This window comes from Stenella coeruleoalba (assembly GCF_951394435.1).
Source record: "Stenella coeruleoalba genome assembly, chromosome: 9".
Taxonomy (NCBI): domain Eukaryota; kingdom Metazoa; phylum Chordata; class Mammalia; order Artiodactyla; family Delphinidae; genus Stenella; species Stenella coeruleoalba.
The window spans coordinates 91,348,181-91,372,928 of record NC_137155.1 but is presented as its reverse complement, the minus strand read 5'-3'; the positions used below and the strand labels follow the sequence as shown (position 1 = coordinate 91,372,928).

The window sequence follows — 24,748 nt, the reverse complement described above, 5'->3', positions numbered from 1 at the left end:
ATAATTAGAGAAATGCTAGTTAAAACTACCATCAAATGGTAAAGATTTAAAATTGTGACCACACATTTTTAATGTGTGAGGAAACCAGGTGCCTTCATATGCTTATTTATGGGAGTGTAAATTGCTCCCTAGTGAGAGCAATTTAGCTATATTTACCAAAATAAAAATGTAGATAATCTTTGACCTGATAATTCCATTTCGAGGAATTTATCCTACAGACAGCCTTACACAAGATAGTAATGATGTATACACAAGAATATTCACTGCTGTATTGTTTATAAAAGCAAAAAGCATTCATCAACTGAGAACTTGTTTTTAAAATTAGCATACATCCATACAGTGGAATCTTTAAAAAAATAGAACAGCATTTAATAAGAATGAGTGTGTTGAAACGGAACAGTTTCCCCAATATCATTAATGAACAAAGCAAGGTGGAGAACTACATCTATCATATATTATTCATTTGAGTAGTCAGAAATTGATAGCAGAGTTTGCTTCTGGGGAGAACTGGCTGAGGGTCCGAGGTGGGAGTCCATTTTACTTTTTTTCTGTGTCTTTGTACTTTATGAATTACGTGCAATGTGTATGTTTATCTACTTACAACCTGATGTTCTAATGGGAGTTTATAAGATTATTCAACAAATCTGGCTTGATGAAGGGATGGATACAGGAATCAAATGGAGGGGCATGGGTGATGGATACCAGGAAGCATGGAAGTCAAATTCAACAAGACGGAACTGAGGGTCTACTAGAAATCAAGATGAAAGCGATGCGGGAGGCAAAAAGAAATGGGGATGAGGCTAAATAAAAGAATAACTGCAGAGCTACCACTTACAGCAGAGATGAGATAAGGGGAAAAGGGGCTTTGGATAGGAGCCTTTAGGAGTTGCACGTGAGCTGAACTTAGGCTGCTGTGTATGTATTTCTAAGTAATTCACGGTAACAGCACAATAAACGCTTGTCATCCACTGGCTTACAAAGTCAGTCACGAATTGGAGGGAACATAATCTCTATCCTGTTTACACTCAATCCCAAATGTATGATGATTATGTTGATACTATTCTTTTAGGGTTTGGGAAGGAATATAAATCCAGTTTGGGGCTCAATCTCAGACTGAAGGAGTTAACAAGTAATCATTAATTGAAGGTTATCTAAAGCAGTAAAGCCTTTCTTTCTTCATAATATGTTGCCAGGGGTACATTAGTCCCCCCCTTACCTGCAGTTTTGCTTTCCCTGGTTTCAGTTACCTGTGGTCAACTGTGGTCCAAAAACATTAAGTGGAAAATTCCAGAAATAAACACTTCATAAGTGTTCAATGGTTAAGTGTTAAAATGTTCTCAGCAGTGTGATAAAACTCCACTCGCCGAGGATGTGAATCATCCCTTTGTCCAGCATAGCCCGCCCACCCATTGGTCACTTAGGAGCCAAATCAGTTTCCAGATCGACTGTCGTGGTATCTCAGTGCTTGTGTTCAAGTAGCCCTTATTTTACTTAATAACAGCCCTACGGTACAAGAGTAATGATGCTGACAATTTGGATATGCCAAAGAGAAGCTATAAAGTGTTTTCTTTCCGTGAAAAGGTGGAAGTTCTCCACTGAATAAGGAAAGAAAATAATCTTGTGCGGAGGTTGCCAAGATCTACAGTAAGAACGCATCTTCCGTCCATGAAATTGTGAAGAAGGAGAAAGAAATTTCTGCTCGTTTTGCTGCCACACCACAAACCGTAAAAGATACGGCCACAGTGCCTGATAAGTGCTTAGTTAAGATGGAAAGGCATTAAATTTGTACAGTAAGGTATTCTGAGAGAGAGAGAGACCACATTCACATAACTCTTATTACCATATATTGTTATAATGGTTCCATTACTGTTGTTGTTAATCCTTACTGTGCCTAATTTATCAATTAAACTTTATCATTGGTATGTATGTACAGGAAAAGCATGATTTACATAGGGTTCAATACTATCTGCGGTTTCGGGCATCCACTGGGGGTCTTGGGACATACCCCTCGAGGGTAAGGGAGGGGGCTACTGAGCTAACGTGCAGTTCAAGAGCGTTCTGATCATGAATTGTGAAGAAAAGTTGTATAGGTGTGCATGCCAGCCCTCCTGCTTTACAGTCAAGTTCAAAGGAGCCAGAGACAATGTGCATAGTTCTATTTGCACAGGGCCTGGCAAAGAAGGCAGCATAATTAGACACTGGGTGAAGACACTGGATTCTCAGTGGTGGTCACGGTGATGGTAACGAGCATTGGTGCTGTCAACCCCTCTCAGCAGAAGGCTTCTCCAGCACTACCTTCCTCAAAGCAGGAAAGGGAAAAGGGGAAGAAGCAGGTTTCCAGTTTGGGGACCCAAACTCTGACTGAGTTGCTATGGTGACAACAGATAATAAGCATAAATAATCATCAGGTTTGGTTTTCAGGTACAGAGTAAAGAGAAGACCCTCTCTGCCCATATTTTCTCCCAACATATGGTACTGCCCTGTCATCTAAGGACACATGCATCTCTGTACGGCATCAACTGCATGGGGTTTCACTTGTCAAATGATGAATCAATCTACTATTTCAATTTTAAGGGGACTAATATGGGATCAGTGATGTTTCCTAATGACAGAAGGAGTCTAAAAGTTAAGACAATTCAAACCAAATCGTTTCCTAAAAGAAGGATCTTTCATTGATCATGGTTCATGCTTGCCATTCCCAGTCAGTGAAACCATTTTGTTCAAATTTAAGCAGTAACAAAATCATTTTTAGGGCTAGAAAGGACCTTAAATATAGACTAGTTCAACCCTTTCATCTGAAGAGGTGAGCATACTGAGTCTCACCCAGGTTACAGAGCTCAAACAGGGCTTTACCCCACCACTGCAGTGCCTCTCAATGCAGCAGTGGACACATTGAAAAAGAAGTTAGCGTTTTAAGTAAGCCTCATCATTTTTTCTAAGGCAGAAAAAGTTGATAGCTTTGTATGAAGAAATTATGCCATCACCTTTCATTGTTTTCCCTTTTTACCAGAGTTGATACTGCAATTTCTCTCTCTACAACCTCACTTGAAACCATTCTCTATGATTTAAGTTTTCTTGAAACGAAAAGGGTACCTTGTGCTAAAGTTGGGGGTGAAAGTTGATTGGACATCCTGTTGTCAAGGAAATCAGTTGTTTCTCTCTCTCTCTCTCTCTCTCTCTCTCACACACACACACACACACACATACACACACACACACACACACACACACACACCACCACCACCACCACCACTACCACCACCACCACTACTACCACCACCACCATCATCACCACCACACAATCCACCAGTTAATACAGTGCAATTTAAACTCTTCATCTGACATTTAAAAATTATTTTAAAATACCCAAGGGCTGTACTCTGAAAATCTGTACAGAAGTACTCCAGGGAGGTAATTCCTAGAACTCAAACTCAGGAAGGCCTTTATCTAGTTCTGGGGAAGCCACCGTCCTTCTGAGTCAGTGCTGTGTCTCAGAAATGTATGAGACAGTCTCCAAGGTCAATGTCAAGTCAACTGCAGAATGAGACTGTTGGAAAGATAAGTTCTTGAGTACCTCTTATGCTTAAAGCAGGAAGCTATGAACTAAAAAAAAAGTAAGTAAAGACCGAGCTAAAAGGGGTCTTAGAGAGTGAGGTGGAGCTCCCTATTACTAAAAATATGCACCATCTCCCACTCTTCCTTTAGAGGAATACATCTCCCTGCTCCATCAGTGTCAGGCTTGGCCAAGTAACTTGCTTTGGACTCACTGCACGTGGAGTGTGCTTTCTGCCTTGACTTCGGGTTTGGCCAATAGAATGTTAGCAGAAACTTAAAATGTTCTTGCATTTGGGGGCTTGCTCTCTTGACCCTTTGCCTTCACCGTGAGAAGAGCCTGCCCTGGCTTGCCTGCCATCCCAAGGAGGATGAAACAAGTGTGTGGAGCACAGCTGCCCCAGCTGGGCCTGGCCTAGATGAGCCACCTCCCTAGCTGAACCTGCAGAAGCACCAGGAAGCCCAGCTGAGCTTCCCAGCCAGGCGAGCTTAGATCAGCCAATTCCAGCCAACCCTTAGGCACATGATCAATCATAACTTATTGTGTTTAAATCACTGCATTTTGGAGTAGTTTGTTATCCAGGAATAACAAACTAATCAGAGACCATCCAGTAGAATATCTTCATGTGCTACCTTTGCAGCGTTACATAGTAAATTAAAGAGAGATAGCAAACTGAGGAGAACTTGGCCAAAACCATGGATCTCCTGGCATTTCCACAAAGAATACAAGTGAATCCCTTTTGAAAATCAACACTGGGGGAGCAGGCGTCATGTCGTGTGGATAGAAGGGCTCACAAACCACTGGACCCCGTTAGGATATACAGTAGGGACACCACAGAATTTCGCTGCACCTAAAAAAGTTATCAGAGACCTGAAAATCTGGAAAAGAACTACCAAAAATCATCCATCCAGTAGCTGAGGGAAAACGTCTAGGACTCCAGTGTGGAAGGATGTGTGCTGAGAATCAATATGATTCAAGTCTGTTCAGTCTTGAATAGGGTAAATGGTCTGATCGTGGGTTTGTTTGTCAGATTCTCGAATTTTCTTTTTAAAGAAGCATACTCTGAAGCATAAAGGGGGAAAATACGGGAAAAATCAGGGGAAGTCCTATATTCCTTGATGTGGCTGAGAATTAGGGTGACCACGTGACCCAGTATATCCAGGTCAGTCTTTGTTAGTTTCTGCCGTTGTCCTGGGGTAATTGGGAATCTCATCCCCTTTGACTTTCAGATGTGTACTGTGTCGGATAACAGATTATATGGCCATATAGCTGACAGCATATTTTACAGGTCCAAGTAAGGTTTAGATAAGTTCGTGGGGAAAGACTTGCCATGGGTTGTCAAGGCGAATTAGACTGAGGTGCGGACGGCCATTGTGTCCTTTGCAGCACACCTTTGGCACAGCGGCGAGAGATGGTCAGGGCACCCAGGGCCTGACTCAGATGGTCAGGGTTTAGAGGCTGGGAAGTGGTGCTCTTCAGGCTAGCACCGTGCACACTGGGGACCCCTGGGGTCTTCTCTAGGAGCCCTGTCTATACTGCTGGGCACTCGCTTTGTGGATCCTCAGAAGTTATAAACACATGCCACATTCCCATTCTTGTCCTTCCTTCCATATCAATTTAACACACACAAATCAAAATATATGGTAGAAGAATGGAGTTTCCCTCTTACCCACTCAGAGGTCCGTATTGCTTTCTGAGCTCCATCTGGCTTTCCCAGAAACCCTGCAGCAAACAGAGCACTGTAGTAAGAATCAGATGAACCATATTTCAAATATTCAAACTTATTCAGAAAGAAAGTCTGGAATAGTGAGAACACAGTTACATAAACAATAAAAAATAATTGAAGTTATATTGTTTTCAAGTATTTTGGAGTATTAGAATAAACTAGTTGCGTGATGGGCTTCCCTGGTGGCACAGTGGTTGAGAGTCCGCCTGCCGATGCAGGGGACACGGGTTCATGCTCTGGTCTGGGAAGATCCCACATGCCACGGAGCAGCTGGGCCCGTGAGCCATGGCCGCTGAGCCTGCGCGTCCGGAGCCTATGCTCCACAATGGGAGAGGCCACAACAGTGAGAGGCCCGCGTACAGCAAAACAAAACAAAACAAAACAAAAAACACTAGTTGCATGAAAAAACAATACTGCCAAGAGAAAGTCTCAGTCAGCTCTGCTTTAATGGACAGAAGAGATCATCTGTACTTATCCTGTTTTTGTATAATTGATGCTAAAATATTTGAAAATTTTTTGCTTTCTCAACTATGTTCACATTCTCCTCTGCCATTTGGTTTATATTATTATTATTGGGGGCGAAACCTCTTTTCACAGCCACTATATGCGTAAACGTCTGCTGAGTGTACCCAAATTATCACAAATTCTGAATTCTGATCCAAGTTAAATTTTAACTAAAATCAACGTATTCAAAGCATAAGAACCTTAGAGCGACTTTATATATTAGACACACTTTGGGGTGGGAAAGGAGGATTCCTGGAGATATACACGGGGTGGAGTAGGGGTAGAGGGTCAGAAAATGCTAGACCCATTGTGCTGTAGGGGTGGAGTATGTGTGTAGATATACACAGGGGGATGGTGTGGGTGAAGGCTTGGAGATGGCTGGATCCATCGTGTTGTGGGAAAGAAGTAAACATGAAAATATTCTCAGGTTGGGATGGAGCCAGTGGACAGGAAAACGCTCTAGACTTGTGCTGTGGGAATGGAGTGGTCAGGCAGATGTACGACGTGTGGGTGCGAGTAGAGAGTTGGGGGGTAGAAGAGGTGGATGCTCTTAATGGGAATCCGTCCCAGGCTCATTAAATCTAGCTACGCCGTCTAAGCTTGCCGTCTATCAAAGAAAGCTCATGTGACTATGGAAACGGTCAGTGAAATAACTGTGTTCTAGCAAGAACTTGGCAGGGTTTGCAGCTACAAGGATGACGAGCAGAAAGGGAGCATATGTGGAAATTATCCAGAGGCAGGGCACAGTGTTCTTGTCACATCGACGGGGATACAGCTTTCCTCAAAATGCTGAGACTAAATTAATTACTTGACTGAAGGCAACTGATCATTTCCCCCCAGAAATATGTGACATTTGTTTGCTTTAATTTCCTATCTGGTCTGTTGTTCTGTTTTGGTACTTAGAAATGTCTTCACACTTGCTCCAAGGAGCTCATGGGGAGCCTTGATGAGATGCTGTTTGTGGGCTGAAAGTTGTGGCCTGGCCACCCCTGAGCTAGAGAGGAGAGAAGGAGGTGTTTAAAAAGAACGCTGGGAAGAGAGAAACAGCAATGAAGAGTGGAAAGGGGTGTTGGACTGAGAAAGGGACAGAAAGGAACAGAAGAGAAACTGAGATGGGAAGGAAAAAGGACAGAAATAGTCTATGTTATTTTCTATCTAACGCCAAGGGCCAGCCTTTCCGCGGGCAGGGGTGGGGAACTCCTAAAGAGATCTTCAGGGGATATTATCAGGATTGGCCCCAATTTCATACTTCCTGCCTTTGTTTGGCTTAGTGGCTCTTCACATGCAGGATCTGTAGGCTCCTGATGTCGGGTCTGGTGGCAGCACCCCCAGGAGTTAGCAGAATAAATCATCTGGCTTCTGAGAAAACCCAACGTAAGAAAAAAAAATAACCTCCGAAGATAGAGTCCTGGGCCCCTATCTCCAAATGCCCTCTGGCATTTCCACTTCCATGTTACTTTGGCAAATCAAAGGTACCTCCTTAAACCAGCCAACCTCCCGACCTTTGATTTTTGTCAACTCACGGCCATTCTCCCTTGAATCCTCCACACCTAATTTGCCACGAGGGTTACTAATTTTGCCCCCGCTGTTCTTCTCTTTCACTCTCATCTCCACCCGGGCCAAGCCCTCACCACTTCACATCCAGACAGACCTCAACAGCAGTTGGATTCTACAGACCTGACCTAAATCCTCCCCCTTGCAGAGAAATCTTCCTCTTTGGTGTCCCCCTCCCCACTTCTATGCACCAGTGATGGAACACGCACAGTTCTTCACTTGCCTTTCTGGACTGTCAGTGATCTAGCCTGTCTCTCTGTCTCTCTGTCTCTGTCTCTGTCTCTCTCTCTCTCTCTCTCACACACACACACACACAGTGGTGTTCCCTAGCACTCCCCAATCTCCTCTTTCTAGTCCAGGCTGCTTCCCAAGCTGCGCCCTCTTTCTCACATGGTGCAATCACACACGTCATTGCTCCCCACCTGGTGTGTGTGTTCTTGTCTTTGTGTCTATCGCTCCTGCAGATTCCCTCCTCCAGGAAGTCCTCCAGGATGACTCTAGCCCTGACGGAACTCTCTCTCCTCTGAAGGACAACCGCAGCTACCATCTCTACCACCCATGCTAGCGCTAGGGCACGGGCAACTTCTACTTCCTCCACATTCCAGGGCCTGGCACACCTTAGACACTCATTAATTGGGTTTTTGGATGAATGAATGGATACCAGGACTCAGTATGTATTGACGAGTGATCAGTGAGGGATCATTCTCATCACATAAGAATTGATGCAAGCAGAGGAAGGCTCATTCCGTGGCGCTTTCGCACATAGACCTCCCTGGGTGTGGGCGACCTAGACGAGAGCAATGCTTTGTGGGTAAAGCTGCACTGGGCTCAGAGCATCTTATGCCGAAAGACAGTGGAAGGCAGCCCTTACCTGGCGGAAAAATGTCAAGTTTCCGATAAAAGGAGAAGCCTTGGGATGTCTGATGCCCAACTTCTCTAGTCTCGAAAATGCTGATGTGGAGTACCTGAAGGGAAAAGCACATTTTAAAAACCAAGACACAGGTTTGCAGTCACACTTCTGGCCCTGTTAGAAATCAGAATTATTGAATTCACTAGAAGTAAGGGTAGAGAAAGTTTCCAGTTGACAGCATCTAAGGACTGAAGAGGTGGAGGCCTAGAGGTGAGGGAGTGGCATGAATAGAGCTCAGTAAACTCCTCCTGATAACAAGCTTGAGATCAAGTCATCCTCAGATCTCTTAGCTGGAAGTCCGCTTAGAGGTGATGTAGCCCAAATGACCCTTCCCCACCTACAATTTCCATCAGTAACTTTTTTTTAAATTTAATTAATTAATTTATTTAATTTAGGCTGCGCCGAGTCTTAGTTGAGGTGTGCGGGATCTTCCTTGCGGCATGCGAACTCTTAGCTGAGGCATGTGTGCGGGATCTAGTTCCCCCACCAGGGATCGAACCTGGGCCCCCTGCATTGGGAGCGCGGAGTCTTACCCACTGGACCACCAGGGAAGTCCCAGTAAAATTTTTTTTAAACTGCACCTTGGGAATTCCCTGGCAGTCCAGTGATTAGGACTCTGCAATTTTATTGCCTAGGGTCCGGGTTCGATCCCTGGTTGGGGAACTAAGATCCCACAAGCCGGGCAGCGTGGGCATCCCCCCACCAAAAAAAAAAAACCAACCAAACTGCACCTCTCCCCACTTCAGCTGCTCGGCCTTTAAATCTACCACGAACAATTGTCTTACAAGGCAAAGCAAAAAAAGTAACAATGGCAAAAATCAGTTCCCTGTGCAAATATGTGGTTTTCCTTGGTCAAAACTGACCCCTGGACATATCCCTCATCCCATTCCATGGCCTAATAGAGAAAAATAAAAAATAGGGATGGAAGGGACACACCATGGAGACAAGACCTCATCACCAAGCACTTACAAACTCTTTATGTCTGTTTTCATGGCCTGAAACCATATGGGAAGCATATTTTCCTTACCCCAAATCAGGAAACGTGGCCCGACAGATTTCTGTGCCACTTTCCAGGAGAAAGCGGCAGTCTGAGGAGTGCAGTGTGGCTGTCAAAACACTGGAATTACTAGGATATTTCAACAGTTTATGGGAACAGAGGGATAACATAGTGAAAGTCAGAATTGGCTTAGAAAAACCTGGACATATGGCTGTAATCCCTAATCAGCCAGCCAATTAGGTCAAAAGTTCAGCTAGTTCAGAAAAATTAATGAGTCAGACTGGGTGTTTAGCATCATGCAAAGATTAGCCAAATCTCAATTTAAGAGCAAGGAAAAATATGGAGAATATTCATATAGCCAGACTTCAAAGGAGTACTGGCACTTAAAAAACCCCACTGCTCTAAGACTCACGGATCATTAGAAAGATGGAATGTCTGCTGTAGACTCGGACCTTCCACTTTGCTGCCTGCTGTCCAATAAGGACCACTTAAAATAAGAACATTGCAATGAATACTCAAATAATCAGGGAAATGACAACAGGTTAACTGTTTTGTGTTATTCTGAGCAAAGCATCTACCTTTAAAATGGCTACAGGGAGAGCCAAGCCAGGGCAGAAAGGGAAAGCGGGCTCTCCTCCCAGTTTTCCCGAGCAAGGTTTCCACCATATTAGCTGCATTATTGGGTTTGAATGAATCCCCAGGACATCACATTCAAGTCCACGTTCAAGTGTAATTACAAACCACACTCAAGGGCCATGTGTGAATTACATGGATTAGTCATGCCAACATTCCTCTTCATTAGTGTGTATGCCAAAGGTTGACAGCAGAGTGTGTAAAAGTGATTCAAGTAGACTATGATGTTTTAAATAACCCCCTTCACGTGTAAGAGGAAAGAGCAGAGGAGACTTACCAGTCCACTTAACACTCCCTTCAAAATCCTCAAATCTGGTTTCTAGTTCATTTTTTCATCAGTTTTTGTGAATTATTTTCTAAATGTAATCTCTAATGGGTAGAAAGAAATATGTCGATCTTGGGCCACGTAATTACATCTTAATTTTGTAATTAGATGTCTTGATTGTCTAATTAAAGGACAAGAAGTCTGTGCCTAATTACACATGCTAATTATCATGCAAGCCCATGCCCTAATTATGTAACTCCACTTACAAAAATACCACTGTGTGTCTCTGCACAAAATTCAGACATTTCCAAGCATATGGCATCAGCAGAGAATGTTCTGGACACAACCATAAACTTCAGTTTGCAGCCTGGAGTCAAGTATAGAACTTAAGCGTCTTCAGCTCGGAATTTGCCAAATGTTGCCATCAGTAACTAGAGGCCTTGAACTAAAATCTGCAGGGAGAGATCACTGTCTCCAGACTTCTGAGCAAAATTGCAAAGTGGGTTCCATTTGCTCCCACTTCCTTCTCTGCATCCATGTTTCATATTCTCTGGTCCCAGGCTCCGCTCTGTCTCAACAGGCTCCTAAACCAGAATCCACGGACTTAAGGAGTTAGGGGTTGAATTGTGTCAACCCCCCCGCCGCACCCCCGTAAAATAAGTTGAAGTCCTAACTCCCAGTATCTCAGAATATTACCTTATTTGGAGATAGGGTGGCTGCAAATGTAATTAAAGATGAGGTCATACTGAAGTAGAGTGGACCCCTAATCCATTACGGCTGATGTCCTCATAAGAGGATGCCATGTGAAACATGGAGACACAGGGAGAATGCCATGTGATGACAGAGGCAGAGATTGGAGTTACATGGCTGCAAGTCAGGAAACGCCAAAGATTGTCAGTAAACCACTGGAAGCTAGGAAGAGACAAGGAAGGATTGTTCCCTACAGATTTCAGTGGGAACATCGTCCTGCAAAAACCTTGATTTCAGACTTCTGCCTTCCAGAACTGTGAGACAACAAACTCTGGTATTTTCAGCCCAGTTTGTGTTACTTTGTTATGGCAGCTCTAGGAAACTGGTACACCAGGAACACCCATGAATGAGTTTTAGAGAGTCAATGAAAAAGTAATTTTTTTAAATGTCTCCTGTTACCCTAAAAATTATCATTGTGGGGAGCTTCCCTGGTGGCACAGTGGTTAAGAATCCGCCTGCCAATGCAGGAGACACGGGTTTGAGCCCCAGGCCGGGAGGATCCCACATGCCGTGGAGCAGCTGAGCCCATACGCTGCAACTGCTGAGCCTGTGCTCTAGAGTCCGTGTGCCTGGAGCCCGTGCCCCGCAGCAGGAGAGGCCACCACAGTGAGAAGCCCACGCACGACAACGAAGAATAGCCCCTGCTCACCGCGACTGGAGAAAGCCCGCGCGCAGCAACGAAGACCCAACACAGCCAAAAATAAATAAATAAATTTATGATTTTTTAAAATTGTCATTGTGAAAGAAATTTTTTATGTCAAATTGGGCCATTAAGTCCTGAGCCATCAAAAACGTGCTGGTGGCCAGGGATGCTAGTAAATCAGGTAATAGGCAGATATCATGCAGCCACCATTTCTCAGGGCTGGAAACCATCTAGCGATTTTTAGAATAGCTTCTCTTTGATGGGAACTAATGCAAGTGTATTCCACAATTATGAACATGAACATCTATCATTGTTTACGTTAAGGATACTTAAGTTGGAAAATGCCAATGGAAAGGATATGTAGTAGCTTCAGACAGCATCCTTTGGTTTCACTTCTACAACCAAAGTAGTCAGTTATCCCTATAGGATACAAATCCTGCAGTACCAGTGGTGCTCCTTCTACTGTCCATTCTCAAAATAAATGGAACCACATGGGATCATTTTCAACATAAGAAATTCCCCAATACTTTGTCTTCCCCAAGACAAAGCCCTTTCTTGATGCATTCAACAAGAGTGGTCAGCCCATCGCTTAGCCCAAGAAGCCACTCATGATAAATTGGGGGACATTTTGATAAATTGTGTATTAAAGAGATGAGCTGATTGAGGTTGGAGCCAAAGTAGAAAAGAGTCAAACAATGGCTTGTCCTCCAAGAGTCCCTCATTGTGTCTCTTAAGCAGCGGCCATAGAGGAGGAGTTGGTTTCTCTCTTGTGTGCTTCTGAGAACAGCTAGCTCCTCGGCCCATTCATTATGTCTTCACAATCCCTATCAAAGAATGTCTACTTAGTGAGCTGCTTTTGGAAATTTCAGTGGCTATTTATATTTTTGAAATGGTGAAAGATTCTTTTGGCAAATATCAATTTTCCTGGGATAAAAATCACGGTGTTCCAGGAAGAGGTAAAGCCCGGGGGTGCGAGGTAACCCACCTGTCCCAACTTTGAAGAAGAGAAGCCCTTTGTCATGGTTACTCTACGCTTGGTGACATGCACGACCATTAAAGGCTTTGCCAGCAATTCCATAAAAGGTTGTGACCACATCAGAAACTTTATTAGACAAGGGCTTACATTTTTGCCTCTTCAAAAGACTTTAAGACATGGGAGCCGAAGATGAGGTTTGCTAGCTTTCCAGAAAATGAATCTTGAAATGCTTGACAGAAATTTGAGCAAAAAAATCTAGAAATATTAGGGAGAAAGCCTACCCTCATTTTATTATAATTATAGTTTTTTCTGAGTATATTTTTTATATATCTGAGATCCTGTTCTCTATAATTTTTTTCTGTTTCTCTATATTTCCACTTTTTCCATTTACCATAAGGAAAAAAATCTCCATGTTATGAATCCTTTATGAATATTATTTTTATGGCTATATATTCCTCTTGTGGACATATCATAATTTACTAAACTATTTTTATTGTTACATATTTAGGGTGTTTTCAGTTTCTTGGTTAATTTAAGTTATGCCACAACAATAAACATCTCTATGCGTCAAGCTTTTCTGGCACTTTACACAGGAAGCTTATCCAGATCTGAAATCCCTGAGTCACTGGTTTTAAACACTGGCGTGCAACGCCAAACTGCTTTCCAGAGAGTTTGTCCCAGTTAGTCTCAGTGTCAGTGTATCCATTTCACCAAACACTCTCATAAAGTTTTTCCAAATTTTGTAGACACATCAGTATATCTCGATGTCTGCATTTTTTTTCATTCCTAGAGAGAGAGAGAACATTTTTTGCCATCCCTTGTCCTCCAACTTAAAAAATATTTCCCAGCTTTGAAATTACTCTTTCTTTTCCCCCTTTATTCCCACCACAGTTTATCTAGGTGGCAGGCAGAATTGTGCTACACCAATTGGTTAAAAAATTAGTTGGGGGCTTCCCTGGTGGCGCAGTGGTTGAGAGTCCGCCTGCCGATGCAGGGGACACGGGTTCGTGCCCCGGTCCGGGAAGATCTCACATGCCGCGGAGCGGCTGGGCCTGTGAGCCATGGCCACTGAGCCTGCGCGTCCGGAGCCTGTGCTCCGCAACGGGAGAGGCCGCAACCGTGAGAGGCCCCAGTACCGCAAAAAAAAAAAAAAAAAATTAGTTGGGAAATGAGCAGTCATCAATAGGTGACTGTGAGTTGACTCCAAGCACACATTTGGGCAGGGAGAGGAAGATTAGCAGATGAATTCTGAACAGACTTTGTTTAGAAAATAACTAGCTAGTCTTGTTAGTTGACTTTAAGTTCTGTTTCCTTCCTCCTTGCCCCATTCTTCCCCTACAATGACAATTAAAGAAACTATATAGAAATTGCTTCAGTCATGCCTCAAGACAGGAGTTCTTGGAAACAGTTTCCATATGAGGTCTTCTCAGTTCCCCTTTTAGCACCTCATCTTTCTTTTCACATCCTCATCTTCATGTTCAGTGCCCTCTCTTGACATTGCTCTCAGGGCTGGAAACCATCTAGTGTACATTCATTCATGTGTCAGTTAGTAGCAGTTAAGTTAGCTCCTAAGATATAACCTGCAAACCAGAAAGTTCATTAACTAATTTATATAAGAGTAGGTGTCCTTTTCCAGGAGCAAGAAACTGATGTATCTACTCAGAGCACCTCCTTTTCAGGTATTTGAGAAGCCAAATCAATCATCAGAGGATGATGTGTTAAGCCAGTTCTACAGTAGGAGGTGGCCCATCAGAACAGATAAGTCATTGGGACCCTGGGAAAAATAATCTTGCCCCACAGCTGAGTGCACCTCTATAAAGGGTTGGCAAAGAGACAGTGTGCTTGCTGCACCACCCCCTCTCTGCCCAATGATTTATAATGCTGCCTCCATCATACACCTCCGTAGGACAGGTGCTTGAGTCTATTCTGATCCATTTGTCTGACTTATGCTAATGCCTCACTATTATAACTCTATTACACCTTTTTATGTAGAGAGTATATAGTGTAGAGAAAGTATATCTTACTTTCTCATATTAATTTTAGAATTAGTCTAGTTTGATGAAAAATCCTGTTGGAATTTTTATTGGAATTGCATTAAATTTATAAATTAGTACCAATGTTATTACAACACTGAGTCTTCTCATCTGTGTATATGTTATATCTCTCCATTGATTCATTCTCTGTCTTAGTAACGTTTTGTAATTTTATGCACAGAGTATCTTTTTGCTGTTTACATATATTGGTTATTTTTATTGCTCATGTGTAGGAACACCATTTGGTTTTTTATGCCCATCTTGTAATCATGAGCCTGCTAAACTTTCTTATTAGTTCTTCTGGTTTACATGTGGATTCTCTTTGATATCTTATGCTGACAATTCTATTTTATGCAAATAATATCAGTTTGTTCTCCTTTTTTTTCTAATCCTTTTGTCTCACTTTTCATTTTCTTTTCTTATCACATTGGCTGTGACCTTGAGTACAGTGTTTAAAAGATACAGTAAGAGAGAACATCTTTTTCTTATTTCTGACTCTATGTGGATATATCTAATGTTTTAAAATTAAGTATAAGATTTTACTGTAGATTTTTAACAGATATCCCTCATTGGGTTAAGGACATTTCTTCCATTCCTAGTTTTCTGGGAAAAGTTTTCCTTGATTAGTCTTTCTATAGGTTTGTCTATTTAATCTTTTCAAAACACCAACTTTTTACTTTTGTTGATCGTTTCTAGTTTTCTCTCTTTTGCTGTTGTCTAGTTCATTATTTTATGCTCATTTTTTATTATGATCTTCCTACTATTTTCTTTGGGTTTACTCTTTATTTTGTGTGTGGGTGTGTATGTGTTTTCTTTTAGCTTCTTTTTTTAAAATATAAATTTATTTATTTATTTTTGCTGGGCGCGGGCTTTCTCTAGCTGTGGCGAGCAGGAGCTACTCTTCATGGCAGTGTGTGGGCTTCTCATTACAGTGGTTTCTCTTGTTGTGGAGCACGGGCTCTAGGTGTGCGGGCTTCAGTAGTTGTGGCATGTGGGCTCAGTAGTTATAGCTCGCAGGCTCTAGGGTGCAGGCTCAGTAGTTGTGGCGCATGGGCTTAGTTGCTCCGCAGCATGTAGGATCTTCCTGGACCAGGGCTTGAACCCATGTCCCCTGCATTGGCAGGCAGATTCTTAACCACTGTGCCACCAGGGAAGTCCCTCCTTTAGCTTCTTAACATTTTGGCTCACTTATTTTCAGTATTATTTTGTTTTTAATAAATGCTTTTAAGGATATAAATCTCCCTCTTATTACCTCTTTAGCTGCATCCCACACATTTTGAAATGTAGTACTTTAGTTGTCTGATAGTTTCATTCTAATAGGAGACTTCTGAATATAAAATGTGCTGTAAGATGCACACAAGCAAAACTCAGTGGGACGGATATTTTGGAGTTGAAAGACTTTCCCATTGTTTTTCAATTCTGTCCATCCCTATCCATGAAATTAAGTAACAGTCGTTTATAATTTGTTCCCAAAGACCCAGAAAAGGAGACTTCTTATAATCTTCACTCCTCTGGGGAAGAAAAGGAGGACTACTGTGCAGTTCTTTCCCCAGTAGGAACCACAAAAACAGTCATTGTAGTTAGTAGTCTGACAACAACTTTGTCACAGCACAAGAAAAATACACTTACATAGACAAAGAGAGGTATATGATTATTATTATAATTTATAATAATTTTTAATCTTTCTTAAGTACCAGGGACGGTGCCAAGAACTTTTTATACATTGTCTTGTATGAGCCTGCCAACAATTATATAGAGGTAGAAATAAATATTCTTCTCATATTACTGATTAGGAAATTAATACTTAAGGAGATTAATTAGTGTGCCCAAGGTGGCAGTGCTGCTAAGTGATTGAGTCAGAGTTGTCACATTTCAAACAGGTGCCGTATGAACTCCACTAACCCGTTTCTTTCTGTCCTCTAAGCTAAGATGTTGTTGGTAAGCCACTGCATGAGAACATGGCAGAGAATATACTGAGAACAAAGGCAGGTTTCTTAGAAACCAAAGGTATAATAATAACAGATACTAATTAGCTGATGACCATGATGAGAGAGAAAGAGAGCCTTTGTCTTTCTAAAGCCAATGGCTTCACTTCTGCTTTTACTCAGAATTCTCAACTGTTTCTTCTTTCTGTTGCATCAATTTCTCCCTCTCTACTGGATCACTGCTATCAGCATACAAACATATTCTAGTGTCTTCCATCCACAGAAAAAAGCAAACTACTTTGATTCCAGCCATTGCCTTAGTTTTCTTTTTTCTTCCCAGTAAAATCCCTTAAAAGCATTATCTAGACATGTTCTCTTCCCTTCTATAGCCATAGTCTCTTCGTCTTCCCAGGTAAGCTTCCGTACCTACCACTTCACCAGCACTGCCCTTGTCAAAGTCAGCCATGGTTTTGATCTTGTCCATCCAGTAATTTCTTGCCAGTTTTTTTTTCTTATTTACTAGCTTCTCAGCAGCATTTCGACACAGATGAACATTTCCTTCTTCCTGAGACATTCTCTCTTCTTGGCTTCATGACATCACTCCTCAGGGGCTGATCTTCAGAGGCGTCTTTTCTGGCTCCTTTCCTTCTATTAGTCCCATCACTTTCAACACCATCTATATGTCAGTAACTTCCACATTTCTATCTCTAGCTCCATTCTCTCCACTGAGCTCGTCTTTATCCAGACACCACCTTGGCTGCACCCTTTTGTTGTGTGTTAGGCATTTTAAACTTAACATACCTAAATCGGAACCCAATTTTCCCCCTAAAGTTCTCTCTCCTCTTTCATCTCTGTATCACTGTTACAACCACAACCCACCAATTGCTCAAGCCAGAAACCTTTGAGACATGGTAGAGTGTGTAATTATTTAAAATATGACAATCCCTCCCAGTTGGAGGATTATACATCTCTACCCTGTTTACATAAGGCTGATCACGTGACTTTCTTTGGCCAACTGAGCATGAAAAGACACCATGTGCGCTATGTCCAAGCAGAAGCTTTGAGAGCAACACATGATGAGCCATTTGTCCTTTTCCCTCTGCCATGAGGCCAGTAGTCTCCCAGATGAGAGCTCTTCCCGAAGCCTGGGTTCTGCAATGAAGATGATGATGAGCAAAGAAGGAAGTGGTCCATGATAGACATTTAGCGTGACCAAGAAATAAATATTTGGGCTTCCCTGGTGGCGCAGTGGTTGAGAGTCCGCCTGCCGATGCAGGGGACGCGGGTTCGTGCCCCGGTTCGGGAGGATCCCACATGCCGCGGAGCGGCTGGGCCCGTGAGCCATGGCCACTGAGCCTGCGCGTCCGGAGCCTGTGCTCCGCAACAGGAGAGGCCACAGTGGTGGGAGGCCCACATACCGCAAAAATAAATAAATAAATAAATAAATATTTGTTGATGTAAATCACTGAGATTTGTTGAGGACATGAAGGGCGTCAGTTATTACCCAGGCAGAACTTATTTGAAGCTGGCTGATATTAGACATGCTTAATTCTTCTCTTTTATTTTTCATACTTTACATAGGATCTGTCAGCAAATACTTTCAGCTCCGTCTTCAAATTAGCTCTGTCTCCATATCTGCCCACTTCTCTCCATCTCTTCTACTTCTATCCTGGTACAAGCCCATAAGGAGGGTTCTTTGCTAGTATCTTGCATATGCATTTATCCACTGATCCATCACATTTGCTTCTGGGAATTTATTCTACACATATATGTGAACATAAATATGTACAGGGGTATTTATTTTAGTGTGTTTATAACAGCAGAAGAGTGGGAATAGCCTACATGCCCATCTGCTTGGGACTGTTTAAATAAATTATGATGCATCCATTCATAGTATACTATGCAACGAAGATGGAAAGCCATCAAGATACAGTATTACATGAAAATAGTAAGATGCAGAAAATTGAGTTTAGTATGTTTCCATTTATGTAAAAAAAATGGGGATACAAAAATAACTATTTGTATAAGCTTGTACGTTTATTTAAAAGATCTCTATAAGTCTAAATAAGAAGTTAATTGCAGAGGTTACCAATTGTACAGATGGAACTGTGGGGATGAGGATGAGGCAGGAAGGAGATGTTTAGTTTGATGTTTTAGTACAGAAATGCAAAAGTAGGCAAAACAGTAAAATGAATTCCCAGGTACCTACCACTCTCTTTAACAATTATCAACTTGTGACCAATCTCGTCTCAGCTTTACTCCCCCCGACCTCATGCCCAGATTTTTCTGAAGCAAATCCATGACATCAAATCATTCCAACTGTAAATATTTCCGTACCCTTTACTAAAATATAAGGACTCTTTCAAAAAATAACCACAGTATCATTATCACAATTCAAAATAAAAATAGTTCCTTGGTATCCTCAAATATCTAGTCAGTGTTTAAATTTCCCCGATTGTCTCACAACTTTTCTTTACAGTATGTTTGTTGAGTGAGGATCTAAATAAGGGCCATATGTTCGTAATTGGGTCAGATGCCTCTGAAGTATTTTTAAGTCTCTAAATTCTCCTTCCAGTCCCACCCCACCCGCATTTTTCCCTATGCATTTTTACACAACAAAACCAGGTGGTGTCTCGTAGGGTTTCCCGCAGTCTGAATTCTGCTGGTTGCTTCCCATGGTGTAGATTAACCCGTTCTGCAGTCCTAGTAGCTGAATCTAAACCATTGGCTCCCGAATTTGTCTGAAGCTGGAGGAGCTTCACAAACTTCTGATGCCTGTGTCCCATCCGCCCCATGCCCCCCTCACGCCCCACCCCCAGGTGCTGACTTCACTGCCTAAGGTGTGACTTGGGCCTTAGCAGCTTAAAAAGATCCTCAGGTGTTTCCAGTGTTCAACCAAGTTTGAAAACCACGGATCCAGAGGCTTTTTCTGCAAGACTTCTCCACAGGAGGTTCACAATCTACTTGTCTCTTTTATTATGAACTTAGCAGCTGTGAGGATTACCACCTAAATCTATTCATTCACCAGGGGCTGCAAAGTAGTGATATTTCTTCATTTATTAGCTGGAATAATTCTGAATTTACCCTCCTCTGCTAAGAACAGTTCACATAAGAAAAGTAGGATCAATGCTTGATTCTTTCCTTTTAGTGTTCGTTTTCAAAATAATGAGTTGATTCCTTAACATCTTACATTGGGTGCACATGCTATTTTTGTATCATTACGAACTCATCAATTTAAACATACTTGATGTGTTTTGATCCATTGCAATGGTTATTTTTTTCATCAGATTGTGCCATCTTTGGATAGTGGGAGCATGTGTAAGTTTGTTCCCGAGTACTTTTTGGGAGAACAGCTTCCCCACTCTCTGAAATGACAAGTTGTTCCAGGTACATCTTGTACGTTTCTTGCCCCAGACCTGAATCAGCCATCATCCCGAGAAACTCTGTTTCCTTTTAGTGGAAAATGATATCTAGGGACCGTAACAGAAAGAAGATTTCCACTGTATTTCTTGGTAATACTTCATGATATCATGTTTGAGATTTCAGCCATGTGGATGCCTATTCAAAAACTTTAATAGATTTTGAAACTTGTGAATTGAATCCTTTGTAATTAGAATTATTTTGAATGTATTAGTGGTACATTACATAACAGATCAATATGGTGAATCCTATCAGAAAGTTAAGGAATTGTTTCAGTAAATTAATCTTTCCCAACTGCATTCGTTTCCTACTGTTGCTCTAACAAATAACCCCACACTTGGTGGTTTAAAATAACACAATGTATTATTTGACAGTTCTGGGGGCCAAAAGTCCGAGATCAGTCTCACTAGTCTGAAGTTGAGGTGTCGGCAGGGCTGGTCCTTTCTGGAGACTCCAGGAGAGTATCCATTGTTTGCATCCTCAGCTTACGGCCATATCACTGCAATGTCTCCTGCTTCCAGGGATCACATCAACTCCTCTGACTCTGACTCGTACTGTCTCCCTCTTATAAGGACCCTTGTGGTTACACTTAGGGTCCACCCAGGTAATTCAGGCTACTCTCCCCATCTCAAGACCCTTAACCACATCTTCAGAGTCCCTTTTGCCATATAAAGTGGAATTCACAGGTCCTGAAGATTAGGGTGTTTGGAGGCTATCATTCAGCTACCGCACCAGCTTGTACTGTGTATAGACGCTGACTGTATTTTGGAGTGTGTTTGAAAAGAAGTGTCTGAGGTGAAGACCGTGAGGTTATCAGGGCTTCCTGTTTAGAGAGAACTGATGACCCAGCTGCAGAGGGGTGGGTAGCAGCCCCGCCCAGAGCTCGCAAGGCACTCGGCCTCTGCCTCAGGCGCCCCCGAACCAGGCTTCAGGGGCCCTACCACCTAACCAGCAGACAGATAAGTATTTTACAGAAAAGCCTACACTTTAAAAACAATAAAGTCACCCCATTGTTGGTTACTATAGTGCATAGAGTTAACTAACTTTTCCTTTTTTTTTTTTTTTTTTTTGCGACCCGCGGGCCTCTCACTGTTGTGGCCTCTCCCGTTGCGGAGCACAGGCTCCGGACGCGCAGGCTCAGTGGCCATGGCTCATGGGCCCAGCCGCTCCGCGGCACGTGGGATCTTCCCGGACAGGGGAACGAACCCACGTCCCCTGCATCGGCAGGCGGACCCTCAACCACTGCGCCACCAGGGAAGCCCTAACTTTTCCATTTTTGTCCCAACTTTTCAGTCAGTTGAGTCAATAAATCTCAATTGGCGTTAAGAGGTTAATCTTCTAAATTCAGTCATTTGTACAACGTCTTTACAGTTTTTGCCATATCTGCAAATCACCTAGGCTAGCACTTGCTTCCAACTTCCTTTCAAATAAACTTAAATAAAAGGAAACTTTATGTCATGACCATAAATGAAAACCATTACCACTTCCATAAAGAAAAACTAACAGTAAAGGGCTTCCCTGGTGGCACAGTGGTTGAGAGGCCGCCTGCTGATGCAGGGGACACGGCTTCGTGCCCCGGTCCGGGAAGATCCCACATGCCGCGGAGCGGCTGGGCCCGTGAGCCATGGCTGCTGAGCCTGCGCGTCCGGAGCCTGTGCTCCAAAACGGGAGAGGCCACAACAGTGAGAGGCCCGCGTACCGCAAAAAAAACAAAAAACAAAAAAACAAAAGAAAAACTAACAGTAAAAATAAACACTTTACAATGGAAAATTTTAAAGCCCGGGAAATCCCTAGAATGATCCCACTGGCCACGCACGGACGGTCCAGAAGGGCACTTCCAGGAAGACGGGGCTCTCGAGGCTGGTCCAAATAGGCCACATTTTAAAATGTGCTCTGTTTAGGTTGCCCTGGCTCAGCTTGTAGTCTAACACCGCGTCCAGAGAACGATGAAGAAAGCTCAGTCCTTTTTCAGAGTACACGTGGAGAATCAGTTCTAATGAACCTTGTTGTCCTGTATTTCATTTCTCAGAACCTAAGAGAGCTGCTCTGCATTTGACATTGGATTTATTCCAAACTATGACAGCAGTTTACCCTCAGGAAGGGGAATAGTCCTGGGAATGCCATCCTTCGTCACTGTTAGGGCTAATGGTAACCGACGTGTTACAGGTGACGTGTTACAAGGATCATCAGGTGGACACGCGTGTCTCCTACAAGCCAGGCATGTGCTGGGCGCCAGGGAAGCTGCAGGAACATGGCACTTACAGCCTAGGAGACCCGACACACGTTCAATGGCTAATGCCAAGCAGTCAATTAAGCATTTACATTATGATCCTTGCAGCAAAGAAGCATCATGTGTCAGGGGATGTGCCTGCTGAAGTGTGTTTTGATCACTTAAGAGCACTTCCTCTGTCCAACCATTGGATGGTACATATTTGTTGAACTGGAAAAAAAAATGGCAAATGGTCCTTATACTTATTATTTTCCCCCAAGGCTAGTTTTCAAAAAACAGGGACCTCCAAAGCAGGCCAATTTCCAAAAGTCCATTAAACTGAGGATAGAGGTGTGAAAGCTGGCACAGTAAAGAAGAACTGTGTCACCCATAGCCGGTGAAGGTGCTGGAAGAGGCTGCTGCTTTGAGGGGGTGGTGTCCCAGGAGGTCCCTGAGAAGAGCGAGCTCTGGGGGTTCCTGTGGAGGAAGCGCTGGGCACCTGCCTTAACACTGAGTGAGCTCTGCTTTCTAAGGTGCGCCTCCCGGTGCCCAGCCCGACCCAAGAAAACTAGCTGACACCTTCTAGGACCGAAGGCAGCAAGTGGCGCAGGAGACGCAAGAGGGAGGGGATATGGGGATATGTGTATACGTATAGCTGATTCACTTTGTTATACAGCAGAAACTAACACACCATTGTAAAGCAACTATACTTCAATAAAGACGTAAAAAAAAAAAAAAAAAAGAAGGGAGAGGACCTCAGCCCTGCCTCTGCCTTAGTTCCCCATTTCTCTGCCACTTCTCACGGAAGCGTCTGGAAGCCGCCTTGCCCTTTCGTGCCAGTGAGAATTAAAGGAGAAGAATGATGAAGATAGCACAGAAAGTAGTTTCACGATACAAATACACACGTGACTCGTCTTTCTATTTTAAAAATAGAGCAGTTGAATTATGTGACAAGACCAGTGAGGTGTCTGATATTTATGAAACACTTCTAGAATTTTTTTTTTAAGTATTGGTTATTTGACTGAATTTAACTAGACTGAGTTCCCCCTTCCGCCCACAAGAAAAACCAATGACATATATAAATGCAGCAAAAAATCTTCCCCAAAACCTCTCTTCTAGGTGGGGAGAGGGAAAAAAAAGTCATAGCTTAGTGCATTAAAAAATATATTTATATTGGGATTGATATAGATATGCTATTGATACTACGTATAAAATAGATAACTAATGAGAACCTACTGTACAGCACAGGGAACTCTACTCGGTGCTCTGTGGTGACCTGAATGGGAAGGAACTCCAAAAAGGAGGGGATATATGTACACGTATAGCTGATTCACTTTGCTGTACAGTAGAAATTAACACAACGTTGTAAAGCAACTATACTCCAATAAAAATTAAATGAGAAAAAAATATTTATAGTAAATATTTTTAAAATAAAATATATTTTAATTTATTATAATATATTTAAATGTATAACTTTAATTTTATATGTTTATATATTTTAAAATGAAAACCTGCTTCTTTTATTTAGGCCTTGAATTCCTTATGTGTCAGGGGACTGTCAGCTCGGACGTAGCATCCTACAGAAGCCCCGGCCTCCTCCCACTTGTCCCAGAAGCTGGAGGATTTGGCTCTTGTGAGGGACGAAGCAAGCCAAAGAATTTCTTACCAACTCCCTTGAAGCAAGAACTTTGCTTCTGTGAACGCTTCTGTGTTCCCGCAACGCTGAGTCCTGTAGCCCTGCCCAGGAGCATGAGGTTCTTATCCGAGAACCACGGGCAGCTTCTGGGTTTTAGAGACTCAAGTCGCCCAAGATGCATTTTTGCGGAGATGGACAAATAACTAGGTCGTCCCAGATCAGCAGGAACATCGCCGCGAGACGCTTTAAAAGACTCTCACCCCTCCCTGACAGGTAAGGGTCCAGGCCAGAGCCTGAGTTCCTTTCTATCTTTTCATCTGCCGATTAGTAGACTGGGCCTCACTGGTAATCGTGCTCTCAGGGTAATGGCTTGTTTAAGTAATTGACGATGTTTGTTCTCACCGGGGAATCTTAGCACATCAAAAGATGTTGAGAAAGCCAAAACTCACCTAGAGTCTGAGTTAATCACTTTGTCAAGCACAACAAAGGCTGTCTCGCTTTGCTAATAATCCCAAATGAGGTAGCAACCCTCAGTTCAATAAGGAAACGATGGTGTCTTTAATTAATGTTTTAAAGAGCTCTGACTCGCTTTTTCACTCCCTTTATTTTTCTGAGAATGTTGGGAAACGTGTGCAGAGCTGATATCTTCCAAACTTCTCAAGTGCAGGAAAGGCGGGAGACCTTCCCTGAAGTTCATGGGAAGGGATCTGCGGCCTTTAGTGGAGCACAAGGTCAGTGCGTGTGGCTGTACCTAGCTCCGAGGAAGTTCATCCCGGCGTGTGCCTCCACGTGAGCCCTAGTACTTCCCCCTGCTCCGGGCTTGGCCCCCCGAACACGGCCCTCCTTCCCCCGCGTCGCTGCCTCAGCCTTTCTGGACGGCACCTCAGAACCCAGCTGCCCTCCAGCTGCCTTTCTGATCCCAGTTGTCTCTCGTAAGGCTCTTCCCAAGCGGCTGAAGCTTCGCCAGCCTCCCGACAGGCCCTCACCCCCTTGCGTCCCCTCCCTCGCCTCCCA

At 43.0% G+C, this 24,748-nt stretch overlaps 1 protein-coding gene across 1 annotated transcript in view; it reads right to left on the bottom strand.

Moving 5' to 3' along the window:
• The window catches only part of TBXAS1 (thromboxane A synthase 1), a gene marked incomplete at its 3' end in the record, with an annotated part of 145,688 nt that overhangs the window by 101,855 nt on the left and 19,085 nt on the right, over positions 1-24,748 (bottom strand). The window contains exons 2-3 of the mRNA XM_079931204.1: positions 8,209-8,302; positions 5,223-5,275 (exon numbers count right to left, since the gene is read on the bottom strand). Of these exons, the coding sequence (XP_079787330.1) occupies positions 5,223-5,275; positions 8,209-8,302 (147 nt within the window). The remainder of the gene's footprint in view (positions 1-5,222; positions 5,276-8,208; positions 8,303-24,748) is intronic.